General features: G+C 36.6%; 1 protein-coding gene across 3 annotated transcripts; it reads left to right on the forward strand.

Annotated features, from left to right (window-relative positions):
- The first annotated feature begins 1683 nt into the window (after positions 1–1683).
- Positions 1684–24845, forward strand: ESCO2 (establishment of sister chromatid cohesion N-acetyltransferase 2). Of its 3 annotated transcripts, none has more exons than XM_031951470.1 (11): positions 1684–2354; positions 3541–3603; positions 4712–5495; positions 6180–6276; positions 11243–11294; positions 16118–16265; positions 18029–18160; positions 20298–20387; positions 20775–20918; positions 22837–23018; positions 23869–24845. In XM_031951470.1, the coding sequence occupies exons 2-11, from the start codon at positions 3554–3556 to the stop codon at positions 23999–24001; spliced, it is 1812 nt and encodes a 603-aa protein (XP_031807330.1). In that variant the 5' UTR covers positions 1684–2354; positions 3541–3553; the 3' UTR covers positions 24002–24845. The 3 variants fall into 3 exon arrangements, with proteins under 3 accessions (XP_031807330.1, XP_031807332.1, XP_031807331.1); XM_031951471.1 differs by lacking the exon at positions 1684–2354 and adding an exon at positions 2892–3345; XM_031951472.1 differs by lacking the exon at positions 3541–3603 and having other exon boundaries at positions 1688–2354.
- The last annotated feature ends 735 nt before the right edge of the window (positions 24846–25580 follow it).

Here is a 25580-nt window from a genome sequence, read left to right on the forward strand (position 1 = left end):
TTACTTAACTATTCACTACTTGTGATGGTCTTTTCTATAACTGAATATATATATAATACATAATTATAGTTATTATAAATTATAAAAATAAGCATTTGATGGAAAGAATCAAGATTTCAGATTGAGCTTAAGATACTCCTCTCTTTTTAAAGAATAATGAACACAAAAGTGTTCATTTCTCTAAACTAGCAATATTTAGGCTGTTGATGGAGAAGGAGTAGAGTAGTGGATATAAAAATAATTATAGTTCAATATCATTTTGAGGAGATCAGAGGGGCCAGTCTTTGACCATTTTCTCTTCTCAGCAAGAATCAAAGTCTACTTTGGAAAGGAATGAGTAGGATTCTCAAAATCTCTAGCAAAGCCTCCTCCCAAACTCCCAACTACAAAAATAAAATGTGGATATAGACTTTCACAAGCAATGTACACTCTTTACATCTCTATGCCTCAGGCAACTTGCAGTTTTCCCTAAGTCACAGATAAGAGGTCCTTTGGTAGAACTCTCCAGGCTGACACTCAACTCCTTCCCTTGTACTACCTCCCTAATGGGATCGCTGATACTCATTTAATGAATTAAGTGCCTGCTATAAGCTAGATGAAAAAATACTAAAGAAGTTCACAAATAATAGAAACAGCATGCAAACAATTATGTACAAATAAGCCATATATAGGAGTTTATTATTGAAAAGTCGATAGAAAGTACTCAAACTAAAGGTAATTGGGAAAGCCTTCTTGTAAAAGATGGGATTTGGGGGAAATAGATTAGTGGAAATGAGAAAAAGCCAAGGAAAAGGATTGGAGTTAAGAGATGGGAGCGTCTTGGAGAAACAATCACTAGATAGAAGGGTGGAAAGCCAAGGTGGATGTAAGATGTAGGAAAACTCAACATTGGTATCATTTGTAAAATGAAACACTTGTGCAATATGACCTCAAAGGCCCCTTCCAAGCAGTCAAACAAGCATTTCAATGCCAATTCTTTGCCAAGTTTGGGGTAGATTTTTTTGTCTTGGGAGAGGGGGTAAATAGCGTAGGTAAGAAGATTGAATCAGGAATTTCCCAGCTGTGTTAATCGATGCAGTTGGGCCCATAATCTGCTGTTTTAAGGAGTCCTGCGGCACTGAGAGATAAATGTTACTTGTCCAGGATCACACAGCCAACTTGATTCCCTTGTAGGACTTGGTACCAAGACATTACAATCTGAAGAAGCAGATTTCATTAGACTTGAACCCAAGACATTGCAATCTCAAGAAGCAGACTTCTATTTCAAAAAAAAAAAAAAAAAAAAAAAAAAAGGCAGCAAGAGCAGCTATGTGGGGCATGCATGAATAGATTAGAGGAATTGAGTCCAAAATTGGCCCCAGACACTTACTAGCTATGTTACCCTAGGCAAGTCACTTAATCTTGATTACCTTAAAAACAAAACAAAAATTTTAAAAAACCCTCCTATTTCCAAGGAACTTATTTTCTATTGGGGGCGGGGGGGAGGGAGGGAGAGAAGATATCATAGAATTTGTAGGTTTGGAACTGAGAGGGGCCTTAGAGGCCAACACCCTCCAAAGTAATGAGAGAACCGAGACTCGGATTATTACACAAGGGAGGTAAAAGATAGAGCATTTGAGTACCGCCAAACCCTTTGCTCTTACATTGGAGGGCACGGAAGTACTAACGAGCAGCTGGGAGAGCTAGAAAGGCCACTTTGCCGCCTCTTGAGTTCAGCTTTGAGAGGAGTTTGTCATCCAAATGCGGGTAAAGCTTAATGCCTTGCACACAATGGGGTGGGCGATAACAAGTCACGGGAGCGGACAAATGGTCCGGGAATGGGAGCAAGGTGAATGATGGGGCCTGCAAAGCTAAGCGCGGCCAGCTGGGGAAGGACGTTAAATGAGAGAGCTTGCCTCTGACCTTCAGAGGAATAAAAGACCCGCTAGGTTTTTGAACCGGGAAGTGACATCATCAAGCCCAAGCTTATGAGCTCATAAAAGAAAGGCAGGACTACAACAGCGCCCGGCCGGCGTCAAACCTTGGGCTTTAGCCCACAGTGCCTCGCCAGCGCCCTCCTACAGTCACGTAGCGGGGAGCGTCCCGTAACAGCGAGCACCCTGGGACTTGTGGTTCTCCATGGGCTTGACAGACGCGAGGTTTCTAGGTTGAGAGGCGGCCGCCCGAGCCTAGAGCGGGAGAGACTTCATTGGAGAGCTAGTCGCTCCGAGGAGTCAGGACGAGCCAATGGGAGCGAAGGAGGCGTGGCCGCGTCTCCGCGCGCTAATTTGAATACACGTTTGAAACGGTCGGGCGGCTTCAGTTGCTGCTAGAATACAGCTAGTTGAGCCGCTGCTCGTGGGCGCCGGCGAGAGGTAAGAACCCGCCAGTCAGTCTTCATGGGTGGCGTGAGGGAGGGGGGGCGCGGAGAGCGTGGAACCTCAGCGGGAGGGAGGGCAGAGTTGGAGCACAGGAAAAGCGAGCTGTTGCGCGGCCAGCCCTCGGGAGGCTGCTTCTGGGAGCGGCGAAGGGGGTCGGGTCGTCCTGGGCAGGGGGCAGCGTGAGCCGCGGGGCGTCGGAAGGTGGGCGATGGAATGCCCGCCTCGCACCCTCAGGCTTGTGGGCGCCTCGCCTCGCCTCGCCTCGCCTGCAGCTTCCTCCTCTGTGAAATGGGCCAGCGGTGTTCGCAGTGCCCGAAGCAGGGGGAGGGGCGTGACCTTGGACGAGTCCCTTAACTTCTCAGGGACCCGGGCAAGCCTGGGGGGGGGGGGGGGGCTTCCTTAAAATGGCCCAGCCGAGAAGTTTTCTGGTAGCGGGGAAAATAGCGCATCCCGGCCGAAAGGCGGTGGGGGGCTTAATTACAGTAGTATTCTGCTCCCCGAGGGGGCCTTGGGACTAGTGCATCTTTCCCTCCCTCCCTGCTGAACTCTGTGACTCTCTTTGCATCTTCACACTCAGAAACCTCCTTCTCAGGGTTCCCCCGCCTTTTTTTAGTTCTGCTTCTACAAAAACCGAAGGAATATAACCCAGTTCAGCAAACTTATTATTTAGTGCCTACTATCAGCATTGGAGGGGAAAAAGCCTCAAATCTGAAAGCTTCCTCTAATGCCCAAGTGCACTGTTAACTTCTGGGTGAAAGCTTCCATTTTATCTGGAAATAATATAATAGCTATTCCAGCAATTTAACATAGACTCCAAATAAAATGGTGTCAGGTATAGGCAGCTGCACTGGGCATTGGTGAGATTGTGAGCAAGAAGTAAATCACTTAGCCTTTGAGCCTTAGCTTCCAGATATTTGTGCTGCACTGCCAAGACACAGGGTTTTCATGAGGAAAGCACTTTGTGACCCTTCATTATATATAGCAGGTGAGGAATTACTATAATTCTCATAACTTGCAAGCAGACCAGAACTCCTTTGTTAGTCATTGTTAGTCATTCCTTTGGGTTTCTGGTGCAGAGTAAATAAGTGTGGTTAAATATGTCAGTATGGCATTTATGCAAGGGTTCTGGTGGCTAGTTTATTTTATGCATTTGGTTATCCTTGAAAATCTTATGTTCCAGGCATTCATATAAAATGGCAAATGTCACTCCAAGGAAGAGGAATCAAAGTTCTAAATATGGCAGGTGAGTTCGTAGGACCCCAGCCCTGGAAAAAAGTCTTGCAGGCCCATCTAACCCATACCTGAATCTCTTCTGCAGCATGCCTAACGACTTCTGGTGAGACAAGGGGAACCTAGTACCTCAGTTAAATTTTCTGCATGGCTCTCATTGGGAAGGTTTTACTCGCATCAGAATGTCTAAGCTTGTGGAAATCTTCCTGCTGCCTTTTTTTTTTTTTTCTTTTTTTTAGAACATAAGGATTAAAAAGGGAATTTGTCTTGCATATTTCTAATGAGTTTTCTCTTTTCTTCTCCAAGGGAGCCAAGGGGAGAGGAAAAATTCGGAACTGAAAATCAAATAAAAATCTTTGTCCTTGCTCTTATCCCCTTATCCTTAAAAGTCTTCTACCTCCATGTGTCTAATCTTTGCAACCTTAATAAAGAGGCATTATATCCTGTCACAAATTTTTAGTTAGTATACAACTTGGCAATAACTTTATTTTATACTTTTCAAAACAAAAAATCTTGGTGCTGCCTCGGGTAAACAACAGGACTGATTCCTAGGCTCCATAGTAAATTAGCAATTGAAAAGAATATTCTAAATTCCTTGTTATTTTTGAGTGAGTTTTTCCTGGCAACTAAGTAGAAGAGTGTTGGTTAGAACAGAGGTGTCCAACTTGAATTAAATGAACAGTAAAAAATACAGCATAGATATTTTGTTCTGTGGTTTTCTAAAGCAATATGGAGATGTGAATTTTAAACCACAGGACTAACATTGCAAATGGAGAAAAGTAGAGTTAAAACAGCAGCCTGACAATATTTACGTAATAAAATGAGTAATTGTTATGAATTCTGTTTATCCAGGTCAATAAAGTAGTGTCACTGTGCTATATAATAGTCTCTTCTCCTGAACTTAAAAATAGTTCTTATAAGATGCTTCTTTGTAAGGGCATCTTGTTCTATGAAATTTGTTAAAATAGGCTTTTTTTGGGGGGAGGGGATTAGAACCACAAGTAATTAGCACAAAAGTATGGAATCTCATTTTTAGTAGGATCCAATAATTGTTTCAGTATTATGTGATGTTAGATCTGAAAGTAGTAATATTTAATAATTGATTTGTTTTGTTTTTATAGTCTATTTGAAAATCCAATGAAGAAGATAATATTGGACTTTTCTGAAAGTGTGTCTCCATCCCCAAGTGAAACCCCTAAAAAGGAAATAGCACAAATTAAAGATTTGGATAAAGAAAATGTATGTTATCTCTTCCAAGGACACCACGGTTCAAGTCAGGTCAATAAGTATCCACTAGAAACGGCCTGTGCTATTCAAAAAGGAGGAGGGGAAGTGACCCCAATGAAGCCTCCACAGCAAGGATCTCCCTTCAAATGTGCCATGTCGACTAGATCCTTTTATAACAGAGATAAATGGTACTTGAATCCACTGGAGAGGAAGCTTGTCAAAGAGAGCAGATCTCATGGTCAGAAAAATGATTGTGGATATAACAAGCCAGTTCCTAACTTGACAGAAAAAAAACATCAAAAGGTGAAGAAGACAAAAGCTAAAGTAAAAAGGAATTCAACTCCTAAATATGGAAATTATAAAGGCATTAAAACTGTGTTAAAGAATGCTGTAAAACCCCAGCAAAAGAGAATTATTTTTAAATCGGCCATGGGACAGGAGGATAACAGTCATGAACCTGACAAGAGTTTGACCTCCATTCCTCGAGTGCTGAGTCTAAAAGTTAAACCCCAAGTGACTCTTCAGAGTGGGGCAGCGTTTTTTGTGGCTGGGAAAAAATCTCACTCTTTGTTCAAAAAAATGATTTTGGATAGTCAAGCTATGTCTGAGCTCAAGACCAATAAACCTAAATCAGCAGTGATTAAGAATCCTAGCCCTAATGAAAAAGAAACTTTTGAGGTGAGTCAAATGATCTCTGGATCTGAATCAATAGGAAAAAAGATGTATGTTGGCAAATTTAGCTTAAGAATTGAAACAAGGAAAAAAAAATAATAAAGGGTTGAGGAGCAGTTTCCTGATTTATATTTGAGGTATATAGTTGGGGGGGGGATCTCTAATCTGTACTGGATATGATGTTACATGAGGAATGTGTTGTTTTGAAATTAAATTTAGACCAAGAGGTCAATTTATATAATTTCCATTACATTTCCTCAGCACACAAGAACTGGTGACAAACAGGTGTCATCAACTGTGGTAAGTGGTTAGCAAGGGAAATACCAGGTGTTAAATTTCTGGGATAATCCTGAAGGTTGAAACACATGAACCATAGAGTTGACTGTAAATTTTGAAAGTTAATGGATTCATTAATAATTTTCTTCTGACTAGATAGCAAATAGCAAATAAATTAATAATGTTCCTTTAAGTTAAATATTTTGGTTTTTATTTTTTAAATGCATCTAGGAGAAATTAAATATGAAAAATCAGATGAAGGAGAACTAACAATTTTTTTTAATTTTTAAAACATGCCTTTTAATATATAATCTACTATGAAACATACATAGTATGGTGTGAATCTTATTAATTAGAAACTAAACATCATTGGTGATTTTTTTTTTTTTTTTTTTTTTTTTCCCCCCTGTTTAGGGTCCAAATAGTAGAGTAACTTCTCCTAAAGAAGGGAAGCTTGTTGAGAATAAGTCCCTTTCTTTAAAGGGGCCTCACAGTCAGAACAGTAATAAAGGTAAGTTTAAAAACAAGATTTTTCAAAAATTGTTGATTGTTAATATTTTAGGAAAGCATGCTGACTCAGAAATTGAATATTGGCAACTGTATTGGGAGTATATTTTTTCTACACCTAGTTCTGTATGGGAGTATATTTCTACCCTCATTTGACCAGTTCAAATTATAAGATTCAAATGGCCTTTGTCATTTCTCTACCCTCCTTATCTACTATATTCTTCTCTTTTTTTCTTCCTTTAAAGATCATCAAAACATAATATAACCACTTCAAAAAAAGAACACACCCAACAAGTAATCTAATCTTTGACCAGTAAGGAAAAACAACCCACTTAAAAGATGACCCATTTCACTTTTTTTTTGTTTATATATTTCCAGTTACATGTAAAAGTTTTTTGTTTCATTTTTTGTTTTGTTCCCCACACCTAAATTGAGAAGGCACATGTAAAATTATTCACAACATTTCCATAGAAGTCAACAAAGATTTTTACTCTTCTAGTTTGAGCTGCATTAATTGGTGCAAAACTTTTTTATGCAATCAAAAGTATAAACTTTGTTTCTTAATCAGTGCCAAATTTGAGATCTGGCTATCTTGTTCAGTGGATAAAAGCAGGACCCCTGGAGGCAAGAATACCTGAGTTCAAATTGGGCTTCAGAAATTTAGTAAGGCACATTGTATTTTTTTTTAATATGGTCAGTGGCTTTCTTTTTGGCTGTGTTTGTTTTGCATCACTCTGCATAACCCTCTACTGCCTAAAACTGGAAGAAAAAAAAAACTTCATGACTAATCATGGTTAAATAACATTAACACCACTTCATACAATACCTTCCAGTTGCACCAATACATTTCTGTGCCCTTGTTTGTATTTTAGAGGTCCTACTCAGGTCTGATCTCTTATCTTTTTTTTTTTTTTTTTAAATCAGAAATGATTGGAAGTCTTCTGTTCCATTAAAGGTCATTTTTTTTCCCTTTGCAAAATAAGTTATTAGTTCCGAGCCTTTTTATTTTATCTTTTAGAACACTGTATTCTAAGATTTCTTGGGATTTTTATGAAAGCTACCATTTTTGTGTGGTCCTGACTAGTTAAGTTAAACTTAAATGTTTTGTTTTTTTTGTTTTGTTTTTTTCTGAATATTTGATTTTTTTTTTTTTCCTTTGACTTAGGAGATTTAGATTTTTGTATGATATTCTTGGAACTTTTTCCCTTTCTTCCCCAGGAGGTGATTGGGGGAATTCTGTCTGTCTATCTTCTGGTTCTAATAGTTCTAGACAGTTTATTTTTTCTCTTTCAATATTATTAAATAATTTTGCTGGATGTGATATTTTTGGCTGCAGGCCTAGTTCTTTTGATTGTCAGAAAGTATGACTCCTAGACCTTTGGTCTGGTCTTGTGGCTGCTGTATAATTCTAATTGTAGCTCCAGCATTTTTAAATTGTTTTTTCTTGTTTCTTTTTGATCAAAATTTGGCAAATAATATTCCTATGTGCTTTCCAAAAAGGATCTTCTTGTGGTGAGTGATGATCAATGAATTTTTGCTATTTCTAATTCCATTCATGTTCAATTTTCCTTTCTAATTTTCAGGACAATTTTCTTAGATTATTTCTTGCATTACTGTGTCAAGGTTCTTTTATTATTATTATCATCATCACAGCATTCAGGCAGTTCAATTATTGTTTCTTTTTTCTTTATTGTTCTCCAGATCTGTCATTTTTCTTAAGTTTCATATTCTATTTTTTCATTCTTTAGAATCTTTTATTTCTTGGTCTCTCATAACTTCACTTGGCTTCCCCTTCCCCATTTCTTTTTTTGGGAGGGGCTGGGGAGAGTGTGGACTATTAAGGATCTGAGGCCAGATTTTAACTCAAGTGTCCTCCTGACTTCAGGTGCTGTATCTGCTGCACCACCTAGCTGTCCCTCCCAATTCTTTTTTTCAAAGAATTATTTTCATCTTTGAGACTATCTCCTTTTCTAGTTGATTTGCCCAAGAAAACTAAAGATTTTTTTAAAGCTGTTTTTATTTTTATTGGTTTTTCCTCAGTATCTCTCATTTGATTTTTTTTTTTTTACTTTTTTTTTGACATCTTCAAATTCTCCCTGGGCAGGGAGCCATTTCAATTACTCTTTGGGATGGAAGTTTTGTTTTGTTTTTTTACTTCATTGTCCTCCTCTGAAGATGTCATTCCCATAGTAAGTTTCTATGGTGAGGGTCTTTCATCTTTGCTTGGGTTTTTTGTCTTTTAATGAGTTATTAAGTATAATCTCCTCTAAGGGTTGGGTGGGGAGATAAAGATAAGCCTCTAGCTTCACTTGAGCTCTCCAAACCAAAAGTTCCCTCTTCCTGTTAAGGACTCACAGTCAGCAGTGTCCTTGCCCCCCCCCTACTTTGGCCCTCACTGTCTGCAGCACAGCCAGGCCTGGCAGTTCCTAATCGGCAAAGGTGCCTTCAGTCTTCCCAGACTTATACCCTAACTCCTCCTGCAGTCTGGGAGATGAGTCTGGCTCCCGCAGAGGCTTCAGCCACACCCAGGTGCCCCAGGGCCCTCCCTCTTAGTGTTTCTGAGGAGCTCATACACATACCCCTCCCCCAGGTCTATCTTCAGATCTCTGCTGTATCTGGAAGGACCCCTGTTCTGTCCCAAGTTGTCTTCATTTTTTTACCGGTCTATGCTCACAAATTTGTTGTATATATGAGAGAGATCTGGAGAGCTTTAAATTTACCAATTTATCTGCCATCTTCCTAAAATCTCCAGTTTTATTATTTCTCAAAATAGTTTTTAGGATTATTGTTTTTTTATTCCATGATTTTCAAGGAGTCCCATCAGGTACATTTCTGTTTAATTTCAGATTTACACATGTGGATTTGTTTCAGTTGTATTTTTTTGTTGTTGGGTCGTTTTTTAAAAAATTGTTTTGTTCTAATATTTCTTGCTTGCATGGAATCGTTGGTTTCTTTTTTATCTAATTTTCAGAGAATCTGTTACTTGGGTGAAGTTTTCTAAATTATATATTTTCTAATTCTTTGCTCCAGAACTTAAATTTCTTTTTTTCCCTTTATTTTTTTCTAGATATTCATGTAACCCCTAATGGAAACTTCTTTCCTTTGAGTCTCTGCTTATAGTTATTAAAGAATTACTCTTTTATTATTTCTCTAGATATATAATAATTTTTAATTATTGATCAATGTCTTTTGGTTTATTTTTCTCTGAAGCTTTGTACTAGGGACTTGCTACATCCCCTTTTTGTATTCTGTGGCCTTGCCCTGCATCACCAGGGTTTCTGAACAGACTTCTCCTACTAAGGGATAATAAAGGAGGTAACTAATAACCCAGGGTGCCTGGGCCTTCCCAAGTACTGACCTGGTCTTTGCTGCTCCCCAGGATTCCAAGGCTTTCTCCAAGGCCCTGTATTCTTGTTTGCTCTAGATATATAGTGCCTTTACAGGCTACTACAACATTGCTGCTAGTTTGTTTTCTGGAGATGGGCACTCACTTTCCTGAAAATCCCTTTCCTAGTATTGCTTTTGGATTTCTGGCTGACTTTTTGTGCAGTTCTGGGGTGAAAGAAGTCACTTAACTATGGTTTTTCATTGGATTTTCCTGATCATTATTTGCTCTGATGTGAATTGTTGAATTTTTTGCTGGACTAGATATGTGGTAGCTAGATGATTTTCCTCCTTTCAGATAGCTGTCTTGGCCAAAAGCCCCCACTTCTTTTTTTGAATATTAATGCCCTATTAAACATTTTTGTGCTTTCCTTTCTAATTCCAACATCATTCTTCTTGGAGAGAAAACAAAAGCAAAATAAAAGTGTGGGCCCTTTTGCCTGTTTCATCCACTCTGAGCAATGAATGTCCTTTCCCTTTTGTAGTCTTCTTGTTTACCTCTAGTATATATGTAATATCCCATGTTATTTTTACCATTGTGGACTTTCTAAACTTTAGTAGCACTTAGAAATTTTTTTTATAAACCATGCCATCTGCTCTTGTTTCCATGTTCTAGTTATGTCTTTTTAACAACTGTTCCAGCCCATAGTTCATTTTAAATAACCGCTTTTTTCATTCTCTTTGGAATAGTTATTTTTGTGTGTCTTTATGGTTTCATTCCAATCCCCTCTGGGCTGATGTTCCCTGTAGAGCTTTTTGATCTGTGAACTTCTAGAACTGTTTTTTGTTTGTTTGTTTGTTTGTTTGTTTTTTAAACTTTTGAAAGCATTCACTCTTCACCTGCCTAGTTTTTCCTTTTTGGATGGTTATACCAAATTCTTGAATGGTTATAGATCTCATCCAAGAAAAAACAATAGCTTATGTTTATTTCTAGATGTCACATTTGACAGGTGTCCTTTAGCAATCCTTTTAAGAGGAAATTAAAAAGCTGAAACAGATTCAGAGGAACTTTGAAAAAGTCCTTTTTAAGGCAAGTTTCTTTAAAATAGCTTCTTTTCAACATGTTAATACTAGACACTAATCAGTAAACATTTATGAAGTACCTATTGTATACTAGACACTGTTCTGGAGATACAAAAAGAAGCAATAATCAAGAAATTTACTATCATGCCTTTTTAACTTTAGTTCTTTTGCTTTGCCTTTTTTTAAAAACTCATTTTATAATGAAGCATGCAGTATTAGTACATGAAAAATTAAGTGATTTAAATAATGTGCACAAATCAATTCTTTCCCCCCCCCCCCCCTCATATATATACCATATACCAACTGGTATTTCACACTTTTTCACACTATTTCTTCGGGTTTTGTTATATTTGATATGTAAAATATTGTTTGAAATATTCTAGGAATTAATCTAAAACCTTATATTTGGTCATTTATATTTTCTACACAGCTGATTAAAGTTTGGCAACTAGTCTCTCAGGGGTTGAAGTTGAGCTGTGGGCCTGGTAAAATATCATTTGATTTCTGGTGTTATATAGTAATTAAATTTACAATGTGAATTAATAGATGCTTTTCTCCTTCAGGATCTTCTGTTACCTATCCCATTTTTAACAGAAATTCAGTCAATCAAAAAAGGTATGATCATTTTCATTATGTAGTCATGATCCTTAAGTAATTTTTATTAGTTAGAATTTTAAAATACCATAATATACCACCTTCGTTTATTTAGTGGCAGTTTAGCCAATTATGGATAATGTACGAATTTTCTTTTTCTCTGTCTTAAGGTTTGGGAAGTATCATTTCTTAGTTAAATGACTTGAGAGGAAGCAGTTGGGGAAAATGAGATGAAATTCATAATTTCTAATTTTGATGTCCTTTTCTTGGAAATAAAAAATTCATTAACCCTGTATAGTCAGCTACAGTGACTGTTTCTATTGGTTAATGTTGCATTAATATGATTAATTCCAATTTACTTTGGAATACATTACTTGACATTTTGCATCAAATTGTGTTTTCTGTAATTGTTCCTTATCGGGTTTTATATTCCATATGAATCTTATCTGATGGCAAATGAAAGATGATCAAGAGACATCTCTGTAATAAAAGAAAAGCTAGTTTAGGATTGAAAGTTGTCTGCAAATGGTTATTCACTTGTTAATAATGGATAATTAAACTTGACTATTTATGATTATCTCACTTGGTACTTACCATCTAATACAAGAATATTGGCTGATGGTGATTTTGACTTCTGAATTTGACTTTAGAGCTGTTAGTTTCTGTCTGGCTGATAATATATTCCAGAAACTCTTCTCCTTCCCATTAGAATAGTGATGGCACCACAGATAACTAGGAGTAGGGTCTGGAGGTCTCATACTCCTGGCTATGGGATCTTGGGGAAGTCATTTAATCTTTATCTTCATCGTTTTTTTCCTATGGTAAAATGGAAATAATACTAACAACACACCTGCCTCCAAGGATTGTTGTGAAGACAAAAATGAGAGAGGCTTTGTAAAAGTGCTGTAAACCCTGTATAAATGCTAATTATATTAACAGCAGGGACGTGGAGGGGAAGGTTAAAAATTATCTGGTCCAATCACCTTGTAAATAGTTGGGGATATTTAGGTCTTATGAAATAAAGTAGTGACTTGGAATGGTCTAGAATCCAGACTTCTGATTGCCAGTCTCTTGCACTTTCTGGTTTACCAAAAGTGGTTATTCTCCTTCAAGGAGCTTCAAATCCAGTGGGGGAAAAGCTTAATTATTAAGTATTGCAAAATTAATAGATTACAATGACATGATATTGGTATTGTTTGTACACAGGAGCATTCAAAAAAGAAGCATAAAGTGTCCATTAGAATGGTAACAAGTTTTCATGGAAGAGATAGATCAACCTTAAAGGATGCACCAAGCAAATGAATGCAGAAAATCATTTCTGATAAGAGACATAGATAGCATTAGTGAAAAAGTGGAAGTGGGAAAGACTAATGATATTTATATGATCATATACTTAGAGCTAGGAGGAAAGTCGGAGCTCATCTAATTCAGCTCTGATGTTTTACAAATGGGGGAACTCGGGTCCAGAGAGGTGAAGGAGCTTTGTTATACAAGTAGTGGCAGGGATGGGATTTGGATTGGGTCCTCTGATTTACAATCCCAGCATTCTTTCCATTATATCAGCCTGGGAAATAGCGAGGACACAGCTCTACAGAGATCTTGGGGGTATCGGGTAAAATTTAAGGGTAAAGTGAGGCAGTTCTCTATGCAAGATAACATAGCATGCATCTGTAAAGGGGTCAGTGGATCGCCTATATTTATATCAAAGATCCTTGGTGAGTGGACGGCCTCCCCTTCAGGGTTTTGAGGCATACAGAACAAACAAAGATGAACATGATTTGGTTACCGAGCTGAGGTTCGGAGAACAACATGATCGTTTGGAAGTTTGATAATGAGGGCTAGCAACAACACACCCCTACCCTTCCCCGCTTTGGAATTAATGATTGTTCTTTGCTCGAGTTCAGATGTACTATGGCACCCAGACCTTTTGGATAGCAAACCTGATATCCTTGAAGGCTAGCTTAGTGTGGTCTAAAGATGTTAGACCCACTTCTCTGTGTCTGTCTCTCCCAAGATTAACTTAAGGCAAGACTAGATTAGGATTTTACAGAAGAGCAAAAAGTAAGACAGATAAGGCAGAATCTAATTAAATTTTTGATATGCAAGGAGATGAATTTGGACTTGAATAAAGCCATTAGGAAAAATTATATTTTCACTTTTTTTCCCAAAAAGTGACATGTTAAAATTATTAAGAAAAATTAGCTTTGGGGTTAGATCAGGAAGACAAGTTCTTGATTATTCTACTTATTAGAAGTGTGCCATGTTAAGGTTTGTGCTAGAGCAAGAAGACTGGAAATGGAAAAGAAAAGAGTTGGTTTGAATAGAACCTGACTCCAAAGTTTTTTTCTAGCTTAAGAAACTGAAAGTGACACCCTTGTCTGAGTTAGATTGGAAAGGGAAGCTATTTTGGATTTAGAAGGAGGGAAGAGATGAAGAGACTGGTTTTCCTAAAGCATAGACAGTAAATTTTGCTCTCTCTGGACCATAGAACTTTTATTTTCTGGCGTCAGTTTGCTCATATGTGGCAGTGAGATCCCAGATCCATATATAATACCAGTTATATTGGCCTAGATAGCACAAGTGCATTAAATTTAGTTTTAGGTTTGTCCCAGCAACAGACAATGTCCTATAAGCTCTGAGAAGTGAGAAACCAAAAAAAGTTCAGACTTCGACCAGCAAGTATGGCTTTTGGAATCATGTATATATATCAAGGGAAAGAATTAGAATTTTTTATTTTTAATTTTAAGCATGTTTTATTTTTCCAAATACAGGCAAAGATAGTTTTCAGCATTCACCTTTGCACAACTTTGTGTTCCCAATGTTCTCTCCCTCTCCTCTCCTGCCTTGCCTTCCCAAGATAGGAAACAATCTGATATAGGTTAAACATGTACGATAAACATGTGCAATTCTTCTAAACATATTTCCATATTTGTCATGATGCACACACACAAAAAAAATTAATCAAAAGGAAAAAACAATAAAAAGAAAGGTGAAAATACTATGCTTTGATCCACATTGTCTCCATAGTTCTCTCTCTGAAGGTAGATGGTACTGCCTTGAATTACCTCGTTTCTGAGAAGAGATAAATCTGTCATAATTGATTATCACATAATCCTGCTGTTACGATGTACAGTGTTCCCCTGGTTCTGGTTACTTCATACAGCATTAGTTCATGTAAGCCTTTCTAGGTTTTTCTGAAATGTCTGCTCATTATTTATTACATTCATATATCATAACTTATTCAGACATTCCCTAACTGATGGGCATCCAATCAGCTTCCAGTTTCTTGCCATGTGAATCGTTTTCCATCTTTTATGGTCTCTTTGGGATACAGACCCAGCTGGATCAAAGGGTATACACAGTTTGGTATCTCTTTGGACATAGTTCCAAATTGCTCTCCAAAATGGTTGGATCAGTTCACAACTCCCATCAATAATGTGTTTAGTACCCCAGTTTTCCCATATCTCCTCCAACATTTATCTTTTTTTTTTCCTGTCAGTCTTAGCCATCCTGAGATGTAAATTAGTAAAACTCTGAGGTTACCATTTCATACATTTCTCTAATTAGTAGTGATTTAGAGAATTTAAATATATATATATGGCATTAATTTCATCTGAAAATTTTTCATATCCTTTGACCATTTATCAGTTGGGGATTGGCTTGTATTATAAGTTTGAGTCAATTTTCTATGTTTTAGAAATGAGGCCTTTATCAGAAATACTGGCTGTTAAAAAATTTTTTTCCCAGCTTTCTGCTTCCCTTCTGATTTTGACTATACTGGTTTTATTTGTGCAAAAACGTTAATGTAATCAAAATTATCCATTTAAATCTCTAGTTATTCTTTGACCGTAAATTCCTCCCTTCTCCACAAATCTGAGAGGTAGACTATCCCTTGTTCTCCTAATTTGCTTATAGTATAAACCTTTATGTCTAAACCATGAACCCATTTTGATCTTAACTTGCAATGGGGTGTGGGGTGTTAGATGTTGGTAAATACCTAGTTTCTGCCATATTATTTTTTTAGTTTTCTCATAAATTTTTGTCCAACAGTAAGTTCTTATCCCAGAAGCTAGGATCTTTATGTTTATCAATTATTAATTACTATAGATATTGACGGTCGTGTCTTGTGAACCTAACCTATTTATTCTACCAATCCACTACTGTTTCTTAGCTAGTACCAAATGGTTTTGCTTTGACTGCTGTTTTATAATATGGTTTTAAGTCTGGTACAGATAGACAACCTGAAGTTAGGAATTAAAAAATTGAAAAGCAAAGAATATAACTATAGGAGCTACGCTCATTTAGAAGAAAGTTGAGGATTGGAAACTAAGTAGTAAAGAAGTCCAATAGATGAGCATTATATGGAATTTTTGTTTTTATAGGAATGCATTGGCAGTTTAGAAATTAGAGGTCACCAACTTTGGTTTACTACACTAAGGGCTAATACACATTGCCTTGAAGCATGAATGTATAGAGATTGGAAAATGGCTGTTTGTGCATTGACAGAGCCAGAGACTGATCTGTTTGCAACTATCGGTCACCAATGTATACACATTAATAATTTTTCTTCATTTTTAATGTTCTTAGGAAGGAAATGACATAATAACAGTGTTTTAGTTAACATGTAAGGGCTAATACACAGTGCCTTGAAGCATGAATGTATAGAGATTGGAAAATGGCTGTTTGTGCATTGACAGAGCCAGAGAATGTGATCTGTTTGCAACTATCGGTCACCAATGTATACACATTAATAATTTTTCTTCATTTTTAATGTTCTTAGGAAGGAAATGACATAATAACAGTGTTTTAGTTAACATGTTAACTGAATGTGTTTCTGTTTTAAGTTCTTTAGCTTTTCTGGAAGAACCATCATCTTTAGGATCCAACACAGCTATTAATGAATCTTCAAATGCCTTGAAAGAGTTCCCAGCACAGAAAGCTAACAAAAATGCCAGAGAATTAAACAAAGGATTGAAAGACCAGCTTGTTATTGTGAGTAAATTCAAATGCAAGTCCATAGGTCCTGTTCTCAGTCCATTAATAAGTAATCTGCTCTGTTTTGGCATAATATATGTCACACAGTTTTGTTATATAGCTAATGATGATGTTAGCTTTGTGGATAAAACGTATGCCTTATGTGCCTATTTATGTTATTTTATAAGAAATCATAGTATATAGCTTTGCCCAGAAAAAGAACTCTGGGAGATGACTAAAAACCATTACATTGAATTCCCAATCCCTATATTTATGCCCACCTGCATTTTTGATTTCCTTCACAAGCTAATTGTACAATATTTCAGAGTCTGATTCTTTTTGTACAGCAAAATAATGTTTAGGTCAGGTATACTTATTGTGTATCTAATTTATATTTTAATATATTTAACATCTACTGGTCATCCTGCCATCTAGGGGAGGGGGTTGGGGGGGGGGTAAGAGGTGAAAAATTGGAACAAGAAGTTTGGCAATTGTTAATGCTGTAAAGTTACCCATGTATATATCCTGTAAATAAAAGGCTATTAAATTAAAAAAAAAAAAAGAAAGAAAGAAAAAAAAAAGAAATCATAGTATAGTAATAAGAGTGTTTCAATGGAATGTTGATGACTGAATTCTGAAAGTAGATAAAAAATTGTATTTTTTAATTTAATGAGATTTAATGAGAAATGCCATTCTGTGATCACAGGATTCTCTCTCTGACAGTGACCCTAAGGACCATTTTGTTGGAAAATGTGGCCTATGTCCAATCATGATACTGAAATCGGTTATCTTGACCACCTCTAACTTTCCTCAATGGATCTGTCAGCTATGAGTTTTTGTATCTTTTATGACCTGTTGAAACAGACTTCTATGTAAATCAAGAGTTAATATAGTAACTCCCAATATCTTGTCCAGGTTGACCCTCAGGTGACATTAAGATTGATGTATATGAATATATATTCATGTATGTATCAGATTAGCATGTATGCAATATTTATATTAGTCATTCCTGGAGCCATTATTTAAGGCCTTTCCAGTTTGATAGGACTTCTAAGAGCTCATATTTTACTAGAACAACCTCCCAAAATTCTATATAATAAATCCTTTGCAAGTTGAGTTCTACAAATTGAGTTTGGAGAATATCACTCATTTTGGCAACTCATGAATAGAATCTGTGGATTATAGATTTAGGATTGGAAGGGATTTTAGCGATCTTCTGGTCCAAATATTTGTTTTTACAAATGAAACAACTCTGAGAAGGGGGCACGACTTGTCAAAAGTCATACTACTGATAAAGGGCAGAACCAGGATCCAAACACGGGCTGTCTGACCCCAACCTACCACTCGCTCTGCTGTTCCACCGTGCCTTAGAACATAAGTACCTTGAGCACAAGATCTGTTTCCTATTTTGACTTTGTATCTGTAGTACCTAGCATAATTTCATGTACGTATTAAGTACTTCATCTCTGTTGAGTGAAGACCATCTACATAGAGCAGTTGTAGTGCATTACAGGAGAACAAGGAACCGCAATGATTAAATCATATATCCTTGAGCTATTGAAGTTCTAATGGAAATCTCTCTATGTAATTCCTAATTTTATTAACTTCAATCACATTCTTTCCCATAATCCTAATCTGGACCTTTTCCTGCCTTTTGTTTGGCATTGTAAGCAGTGATGAACCACAGGTGGCTAAGGGGCAGTTTGGGCAGACCCTGAGGGGACCTTAGGTTTGAATCTCTAAAAGTAAAGCTGCTCTGTTTCACTCTTTCCTTGGATTAGGATGCAGGTCAGAAGTATTTTGGAGCCATTATATGCAAGTCTTGTGGCATGATCTATACAGCAGCCAGCCCCGAGGATGAAGCGCAACATGCCCACTATCACCAGAGACTCCTGGAAGGAATTAAATATGTGGTAAGCAGAAGGTGGATACTGCCCCTTAATGGGGTCTGAAGCACTCTGTGGTGTTACAGATATGTTTTGTCATTTGTGCAAAGGCATTTAAAAAGGGATGCATGGAATCAAAATGTTGAGAATCAGCTTAGTCAATTCTTGGCTCTCCTTAGCAATGCTTAAACTTCCAAGCTTTTTCATTTGACTAAATGGTTCGTAGTAGTCTGGTTGATTAGATGGCCTAGACTTATAAGTGCCAGATAACTGAAGCAGAGAGGTGTATTTTAGAAATATAATCATCAGGTTTATTCATGACTAATAGCAATATGTAGAATAATTCAAAATAACCAGCAAAATTATATCTACCTGGGCCCTTTGGTTTCCACTGGCTTCCTGAAGAATTTAATTCCATGAAGCTCTAAGTTTCTCTTCCTTAATCTTTGCTTTTTTTGTTTTTATTTTTAATGTTTTCATTGGTGTCTGTTTTTATATCACCTTCATTTTCAAATTTGTTTTAAAGGAAGGAGAGGGAAAAAAAGCAGTTCAGCAATGTTAGCTCATCAGCTGAGGGTAATGGCATATATTCAGTGTTTTCTATCTCTGTGACAGACGGTGAAAGAGAGTTTATTTTCCAGTCTTTCTTTGAGACCAAGTTTAGTCCTTACAATTACACAGCCTTCACTTTTCTTTTTTGTTGTTTTTATTCTTTTCCTGTACATTATCTTCTCCTACCTCTCTGAATTCTTAGTAATCATTACTTCCTACTGCACAAGTTATATTTCCTTACTTTCATGAAATTTAGTAATTCTTCCCAGTTGGCATTGATTTAATTTCCAATTCTTTGTTAACATAAAAAGTGCCATTCTCTGCATTTTGCTGAATATCAAATCAGATTGCTTTTGTCCTTGACCTCTGCATTCCCTCTGATTCTTAAAGGGTACTTGCATGTTGATTTGCTTTGTTGTCTCTTAGAAAACTCTGCTTGTAAGGCAGACCCTTAAACCTAAAAATAATGTAGATTTGTAATGAAAGGGATTCATTCACCCCAAAACAACACAATAGGTAGGAGAGATTGGGAGCCTCACTACTGGCTTTATCTCTTAAAAAAGAAGAAAAGGTTAATTCAGTGTCTTTGTAACTTTCTACTAATTCAGAGCATTGTTAACTTCCCATCGTATTTCCCCATTGTCACTTTCCACCCTCCTAGTTTCCCTCGGTCCTTTAAATGTTTTCTTTCATACTAGTTTTGCTTTCTCTTAACTACTACTCCTCACCATAGTAATTTCTCCTAGATTCAGTCAGTGTTCTTTTTCTTCCCTACTCTTCCTGGACTATCCCTTTTTTCCCCCCCTATATTAAAGAATTCTTACAAATTCTAAACTCTTAACTTACATATAAGGGAATGGTTCAATATGAGAGTTAAAGGATGAAAATTGCTTTAGCATCTTTAGATAAGAATGAAAGTATTTTCCAGGAGTGTGCTCTTTTTTGAACTTGGCCAGGAACTAGTACAGAGGGGTTGATAAATCCACCTAGGATGGTATCTTTCAAAGGGTTAATTAAATTGGGCATAAAAATAAAAAGCATATGTGGAGAACTGCCTCTCCCATATATAGATGTTTATGCAAGAAGGCAAAACTCAGTTCTTAGAACCCGGCTCCTAGAAATAAAAATCAGTATGCAAGTTTTTCCCAGCCTCTGCTATTTAAAATATATGATAATAATCCCTGAAATATTATGAGCTTTTTTCCATCCAACTTTCTTTTGGGAATATAAAAACTGAAAAACTGGAGGAAGGAGTAAGCATGGGGCATATCAGCTCAGAGCTGAGGGCCTATTTATCGCTAAGGGTCTATAATACTATAATACACCTCAGATTAAAATAAACTGTAGCTAGGAGCTGCCTCCTCTGCTGAGTAGGCCCACCACTTACTGGTTAGTAGTGTTGAACCTTAGGGCTGCTGATTTTTACCAAGTCCTGAGCCAAGTACCTCAGTAAACATCTCTATTTTTGTTAGAGGGTTAATTTGGCCTCTTGATAATACCAGTATTACAAATTCCAGAATGGCTTTGTTTTAACTGCTTATTAATGAAAGGGAAAATGGGATCCCTAATCATTAGTATTGCTTCTCATTAATTAGACTCTTTCTCTTGGCAGGGTTGGAAGAAAGAACGTATCGTGGCAGAGTTTTGGGATGGCAAGATTATATTAGTACTTCCTGGTGACCCAAAGTATGCCATTCGAAAGGTATAAAATTTGACTTTTAAAAACCCTTTACTCTTTTTATTAAGGAGACAACATAACCTTTTATTTCCTAAATTTTATTTTCTAAAATTTTCTAAATATTTCTAGAATACTCTAAAATGATGACTTGCCTTCTTAGTCTCTTGGTTATTTAAAAGGAACTCTTCTCATTTTGAGATGATTTATGGAGAATGGGCTTTTTTAATGGCTAAAGAAAGAATTTTTTCCTTCCCTTGCATGTTTTGTCACATTCAGAATTGGAGACAAGAAAAATTGCATTAATTTATTTCAAGGAAACTTTTTTTAATATATATCATACATGTTTATTCTGCTTTAATAGTTAACAATTATAATACTAATGATTCTAGTTGATTTAACAACTCTTAATAGGCAGAAGATGTCCGTGAACTTGTAGATAATGAACTGGGATTTAAGCAAGTTATTCCCAACTGCCCAAGCAAAATTAAAACCTTCCTCTATATATCTGATGAAAAGAAAGTAATTGGATGTCTAATTGCTGAACCAATCAAACAGGTAAATATATTTATTTTTTAAACTTATGATATGATTGGAGGAGTGGGGAAGATAATGGGGGTTAATAAGTGACTCTCCCATGGTCATACAGCAATAAATATGTGAGGCAGAATTTGAACTTTGGTCCCCCTGAGTCTAGGGCTGGTGCTCTATCCGCTACGCTGTCCCTTGCTGTCCCTGCAAAATGTGAATTTGTAAAATTAAATGTAGGAGTCTGATTAAACTTTGGCACTATTAGCACTGAAGGCTCCCTTAATTTACTAGCACCAAACTTTTCCCCCACTGTTAGTAATTGTGTTATGGTATTATTCTGTCCGATCCATACTTCTCCCACCTACCCAAGTGATTGTCCTCAAGTGCACGTTGAGCTCCATCCATCAGCTAGGTGATCAAGTCCAGGCACTTCCTATTCCTTTTAGGGTGAAATACGAAGCCTCTTTGGTATTTACCATCTAGCCTCTACTTTTCGGCCTCCTGAATGCGTGCATTTGCCTGGCCCCTCCCTGGAATGTGCTCTGCACTCCCTGTTGTTTGCTGCTAACCTCTTTGGGGTACCGGCCTGACAGGAGTGTAGTTACAAGGTTGCTCCCCCTCTGCTGAGAAGATGGGAAGCCGCAGTTTTTTCAACTTTTATTCAAGACCAAGTTTGGTCACTAAAATACATCCCCTTCCAGTTGCCTTTTCATGAAGTTCTTTCTATTTACAGTATTGTTGACATTGTCTCTGTGTTTTCCTGTTTTTGCTTGATTTTTCTTTTACTTTATTATGTTCTCCATCTTCATTATTTATGACGCGATTATTTATACTTATGCAACCACAATTTATTTAGTCAATCCCTAATCAGTGCTCACCTACTTGTGTCTGCTTTTCTGCTGAGTACAGAAAATACTTCCATTAATATTTTTGCTACATATGGGACCTTTCGATCTTTGACCCTCATTATGGTTAAGGACTAACTCTGGTGGGAGGATTTGCCAAGCCTCTTTCAGGGCTGCTCATCTACTTTTGGGGGTGGCAGTGGGGGTGTTCAAATAAAACATTTTAGAGAAAAGATACTTTAAGAATAGAAATGTATAATTTGAAGTTTATGGTGAATACATAAGTATATGCATGTATACTTAAGACATTCTACATATATGTACACATAGGTAATCATTTCTATAGAGAGACACAATTATGTGATTTTAATCTGCTTCCTTCTCTGTCCTTATCTTATATGCCTACTTAGTCACAAAGGATCAGAGCAGGAATAAACTCCTTTTTGACAGTGAAAATTTGCAGTGTGGTTGTTTTCATATCTCAGTAGTGACTAGTGATCCTGTAAAAGGAAGCAGTGGAATGTGACTGATTCATTAAAACTGGGGTTCGGATTTTACACAAAGTTATTTAGGAAGTTCTTTTAAATGCAATGAAATTTTAGCATAGAACTTTCAGTAATATGAAATATATTAACATTAACAGTATTTTTAATTAGCATTAGCCTTAGTACAGATATCAGCTTTATAAGGTCATTTAACTTGGGGATTGGAACAAAAATCCTAGTTTCCATATAGCCAATGGAGACAGCTTTTGTTAACATGAGTTAATGGAACAGCACCTAATTGAAGCCATGGACAGAAGACCAGCAGGCTTGGAATCAGGAAGGCTTGAATTCAGATCTGATTTCAGACATTTAATTAGTGGGGTGACACTGGACAAGTCACTTAAATCTTTCTGCCTCAGTTTTCCTTATCTGTAAAATGGAGATAACAGTATCTACCTCCCTGGGTGGTTGTGAGAATCAAATGAGATTATAATTATAAAGGTCTTAGCAAATCTCAAAGTGCTTTATAAATGCTGGTAATCATCATAATTATTAGTCTAAGAAATGTTCTGCTCGTTACACCATTAGCTATAAAAAAGCTTCTGTATGTCACAGGCTTTCCGGGTCCTAAATGAACCAGCTAGTCCAGACTCTGCAAACCATCAGACATTTTACAACCAGCGAGCCTGGCAATGTTCCACCACCCCCGAGCCAGCCCTCTGTGGGATCAGTCGGATCTGGGTCTTTAACCTGATGAGAAGAAAGGGCATTGCTCGTCGATTGGTGGATACTCTCCGGTAAGGCAGGGAGAGGAGAGGAGGGGGGGGGAGATGCAGTTGTCTTCAGGGGACTCTTCGCCCTTGCCCCTCTCTCCCTGCTTGGCTGAGTGTACATACTGCGGAGTTGGGTCTGCCCCTGCTCTTGGGCTAAGCAAAGGGCACCAGAGAGTCAGTGGCTTAGATGCTTTGTGCTTGCTTCCATGGACTTCGTGCTCTTTGCACGAAGGTTCACAAAGTGCCAGGTATCAAACACACAGACTTTTGCTTTGCTATTTAATGTGTACAAAGTGGAAAGGCTTAACATAATGCTATAATTGCATCCTTAGTAAATATTGATGGAGATGACTCCAACTATCCTCTCTTCCCTCTCCCCCCCAAAAAAAACTTGCAGGGCCTATGAAGGTACAATTAGTTATGTTACAAGGACATCGTGTGTTTTCTGTGAGTCTCAGGCCACTCGTTTTGTCCTTCCTCCTGTCTCCTTTGTGGTCATTGTCCTATCAATTTCTTTGATAAAGAATTATAGTAATGCAAGAGGGATGTGGGTGTGTATGAATATTTCAATTAAGCTAGTTTTAAAAACTCCAAGAATGAATTTTGATTTAAAGATGCAATTCAGTGAGCTCCTATTTCTTCAGATTGCAGAATTTGTTTTAGTCTTGTTAATTCTTTTTCTTCTCAGCCAACTTCTGAGCTAGAAAAAACATAATTACAGCTTTTCAGAAGGGAAATGGGTTCTTTCAGAAGGGTTTGGAGGATCCTGGCCCCTTACTCAAAGTTTAGAAGTTGCCAACCATTTGTGAAAATGTTGTTTCTTAAATAATGTAAGTTGTTTCCATTAACATTTTTTTCCTTCTCTTTATTTTAGGAATTACTTCATGTTTGGCTGCTTTCTGAGTACTGATGAAATAGCCTTTTCTGATCCAACACCAGATGGCAAATTATTTGCAACCAAATACTGCAATACACCCAACTTCCTTGTTTACAACTTCATTAGTTAGACAAGTTTAGTTATACTCAGAAATATTAAAAACTCTTTAGCAATTTTGTGTTAGTTAAATTGGCAAATTAGAGAACAAATTCGGCCTTTCCCCCCTGAAAATCCAAGTTATTAAAAAAATTTTGTAATTTTTTTACAGGATCAGCGATTTTTAAAACAGTTTTTGTGGCTGGCTGTGTATGGTTGTAGAAAACGATCATTTGCCTTGCTTTCTGATATAATGTACATTGACAACATTTGGTCTCCCATAGTACCTAGTCATTAGTAATGAGGGATTAATTTTCAGTATACAGTATAGCTTGTATTAAAGTATTATCAGTTTGTTATATTGAAAGAGAACTTTTATAGTTTTTTATTGTTAATTCATCAAATAATGTTTCAAATTTCTAGTATCTTCATAGTAAATATTTGTTTTATTGCTATTGAAAAACTCTGAAATGAACAAAATATGTTCATCAGAGTTAGTTCTTATTAGGTTCAGTATTATAAATCCTAGAGATGATTACAGTCAAGTGAAAATTTGACAGTTTTTGTACTACTTGGCTTACTTAAAATTTATCATTGTTATTTAATACCGATGTTAAACTTAAGGCAACTTGAAATTCTATTCAGTTTTATTTTTATAATTTAAAAAATGCACCTTAATCGTTAGGCATTTAATTAAAAATGGGGAAATGTAAATTATAAGATTTCATTTCAGTATCTCTTCAGATGGGATTGTGCTATAGAGGAAATGATGAAAGGATGTAAATAAGTCTGCTTATGTCTTTTCTAAGTCATTTTCTGATGACTTAGAAACAAGTTTGTTAATACATTTAATTAAAATAAAAGTTTTATTGATGTTATAATGGTTCATTGATATAATCTAAAGTTGCTTTTAATGCTCTTTGTATGTTCTTCAGGATGCTACCATTTAAAAATAAAAACTGGACTAATGGTTAATTTAGTGTTAAATAAGATGTAGAACAGAATGCAGCGTAAGGGTTCTCTCAAGCAAAAAATATGGGAGAATCAACTTATTATCTCCTATACTAAAATACCTCTATACAAAAGTTAGAACAAGATGCTTTGGGGGTTATAATAGGTTCCCACTCAGAACTCTTACAAGCAAAAGTTCATTTGTTGGTTATGTCATAGAAGGGGATTATTTAGAGGAATTGAATTTAGATGGGGCATTTCCAACTTTGAAATTTTCTGAAGAGCATGTAAGATTATGTGACAGGTGACCACAACAATTTCTCAATTAGAAAAAGTTCAAAAACCCATCCTACAATTGTAGTCAGTCCTACAACATAAATGGTTATCCAGCCAATGCTTACAAAATTCTAGTAAGAACAATTAGAAAAATACAGATTAAAAGAACTACACATTCTACTACACATCCTTCAGAATGACAAAGTTTAAAAAGGAATGCGGAAAGTGTCCTAAATTAGCAGCTGGTGAATTGGTAAACTGGTCAAGAATGGCTGCATTCTTGAAAGCAATTTGAAACTATGTCCCAAAAAACTTAAAATTACTTGAATTTGATGTAGCTATAGTGCTACTATGCCTAATACTTCCAGAGATAAGAGAGAGGAAAA

This window comes from Sarcophilus harrisii, chromosome 2, assembly GCF_902635505.1.
Source record: "Sarcophilus harrisii chromosome 2, mSarHar1.11, whole genome shotgun sequence".
NCBI lineage: Eukaryota > Metazoa > Chordata > Mammalia > Dasyuromorphia > Dasyuridae > Sarcophilus > Sarcophilus harrisii.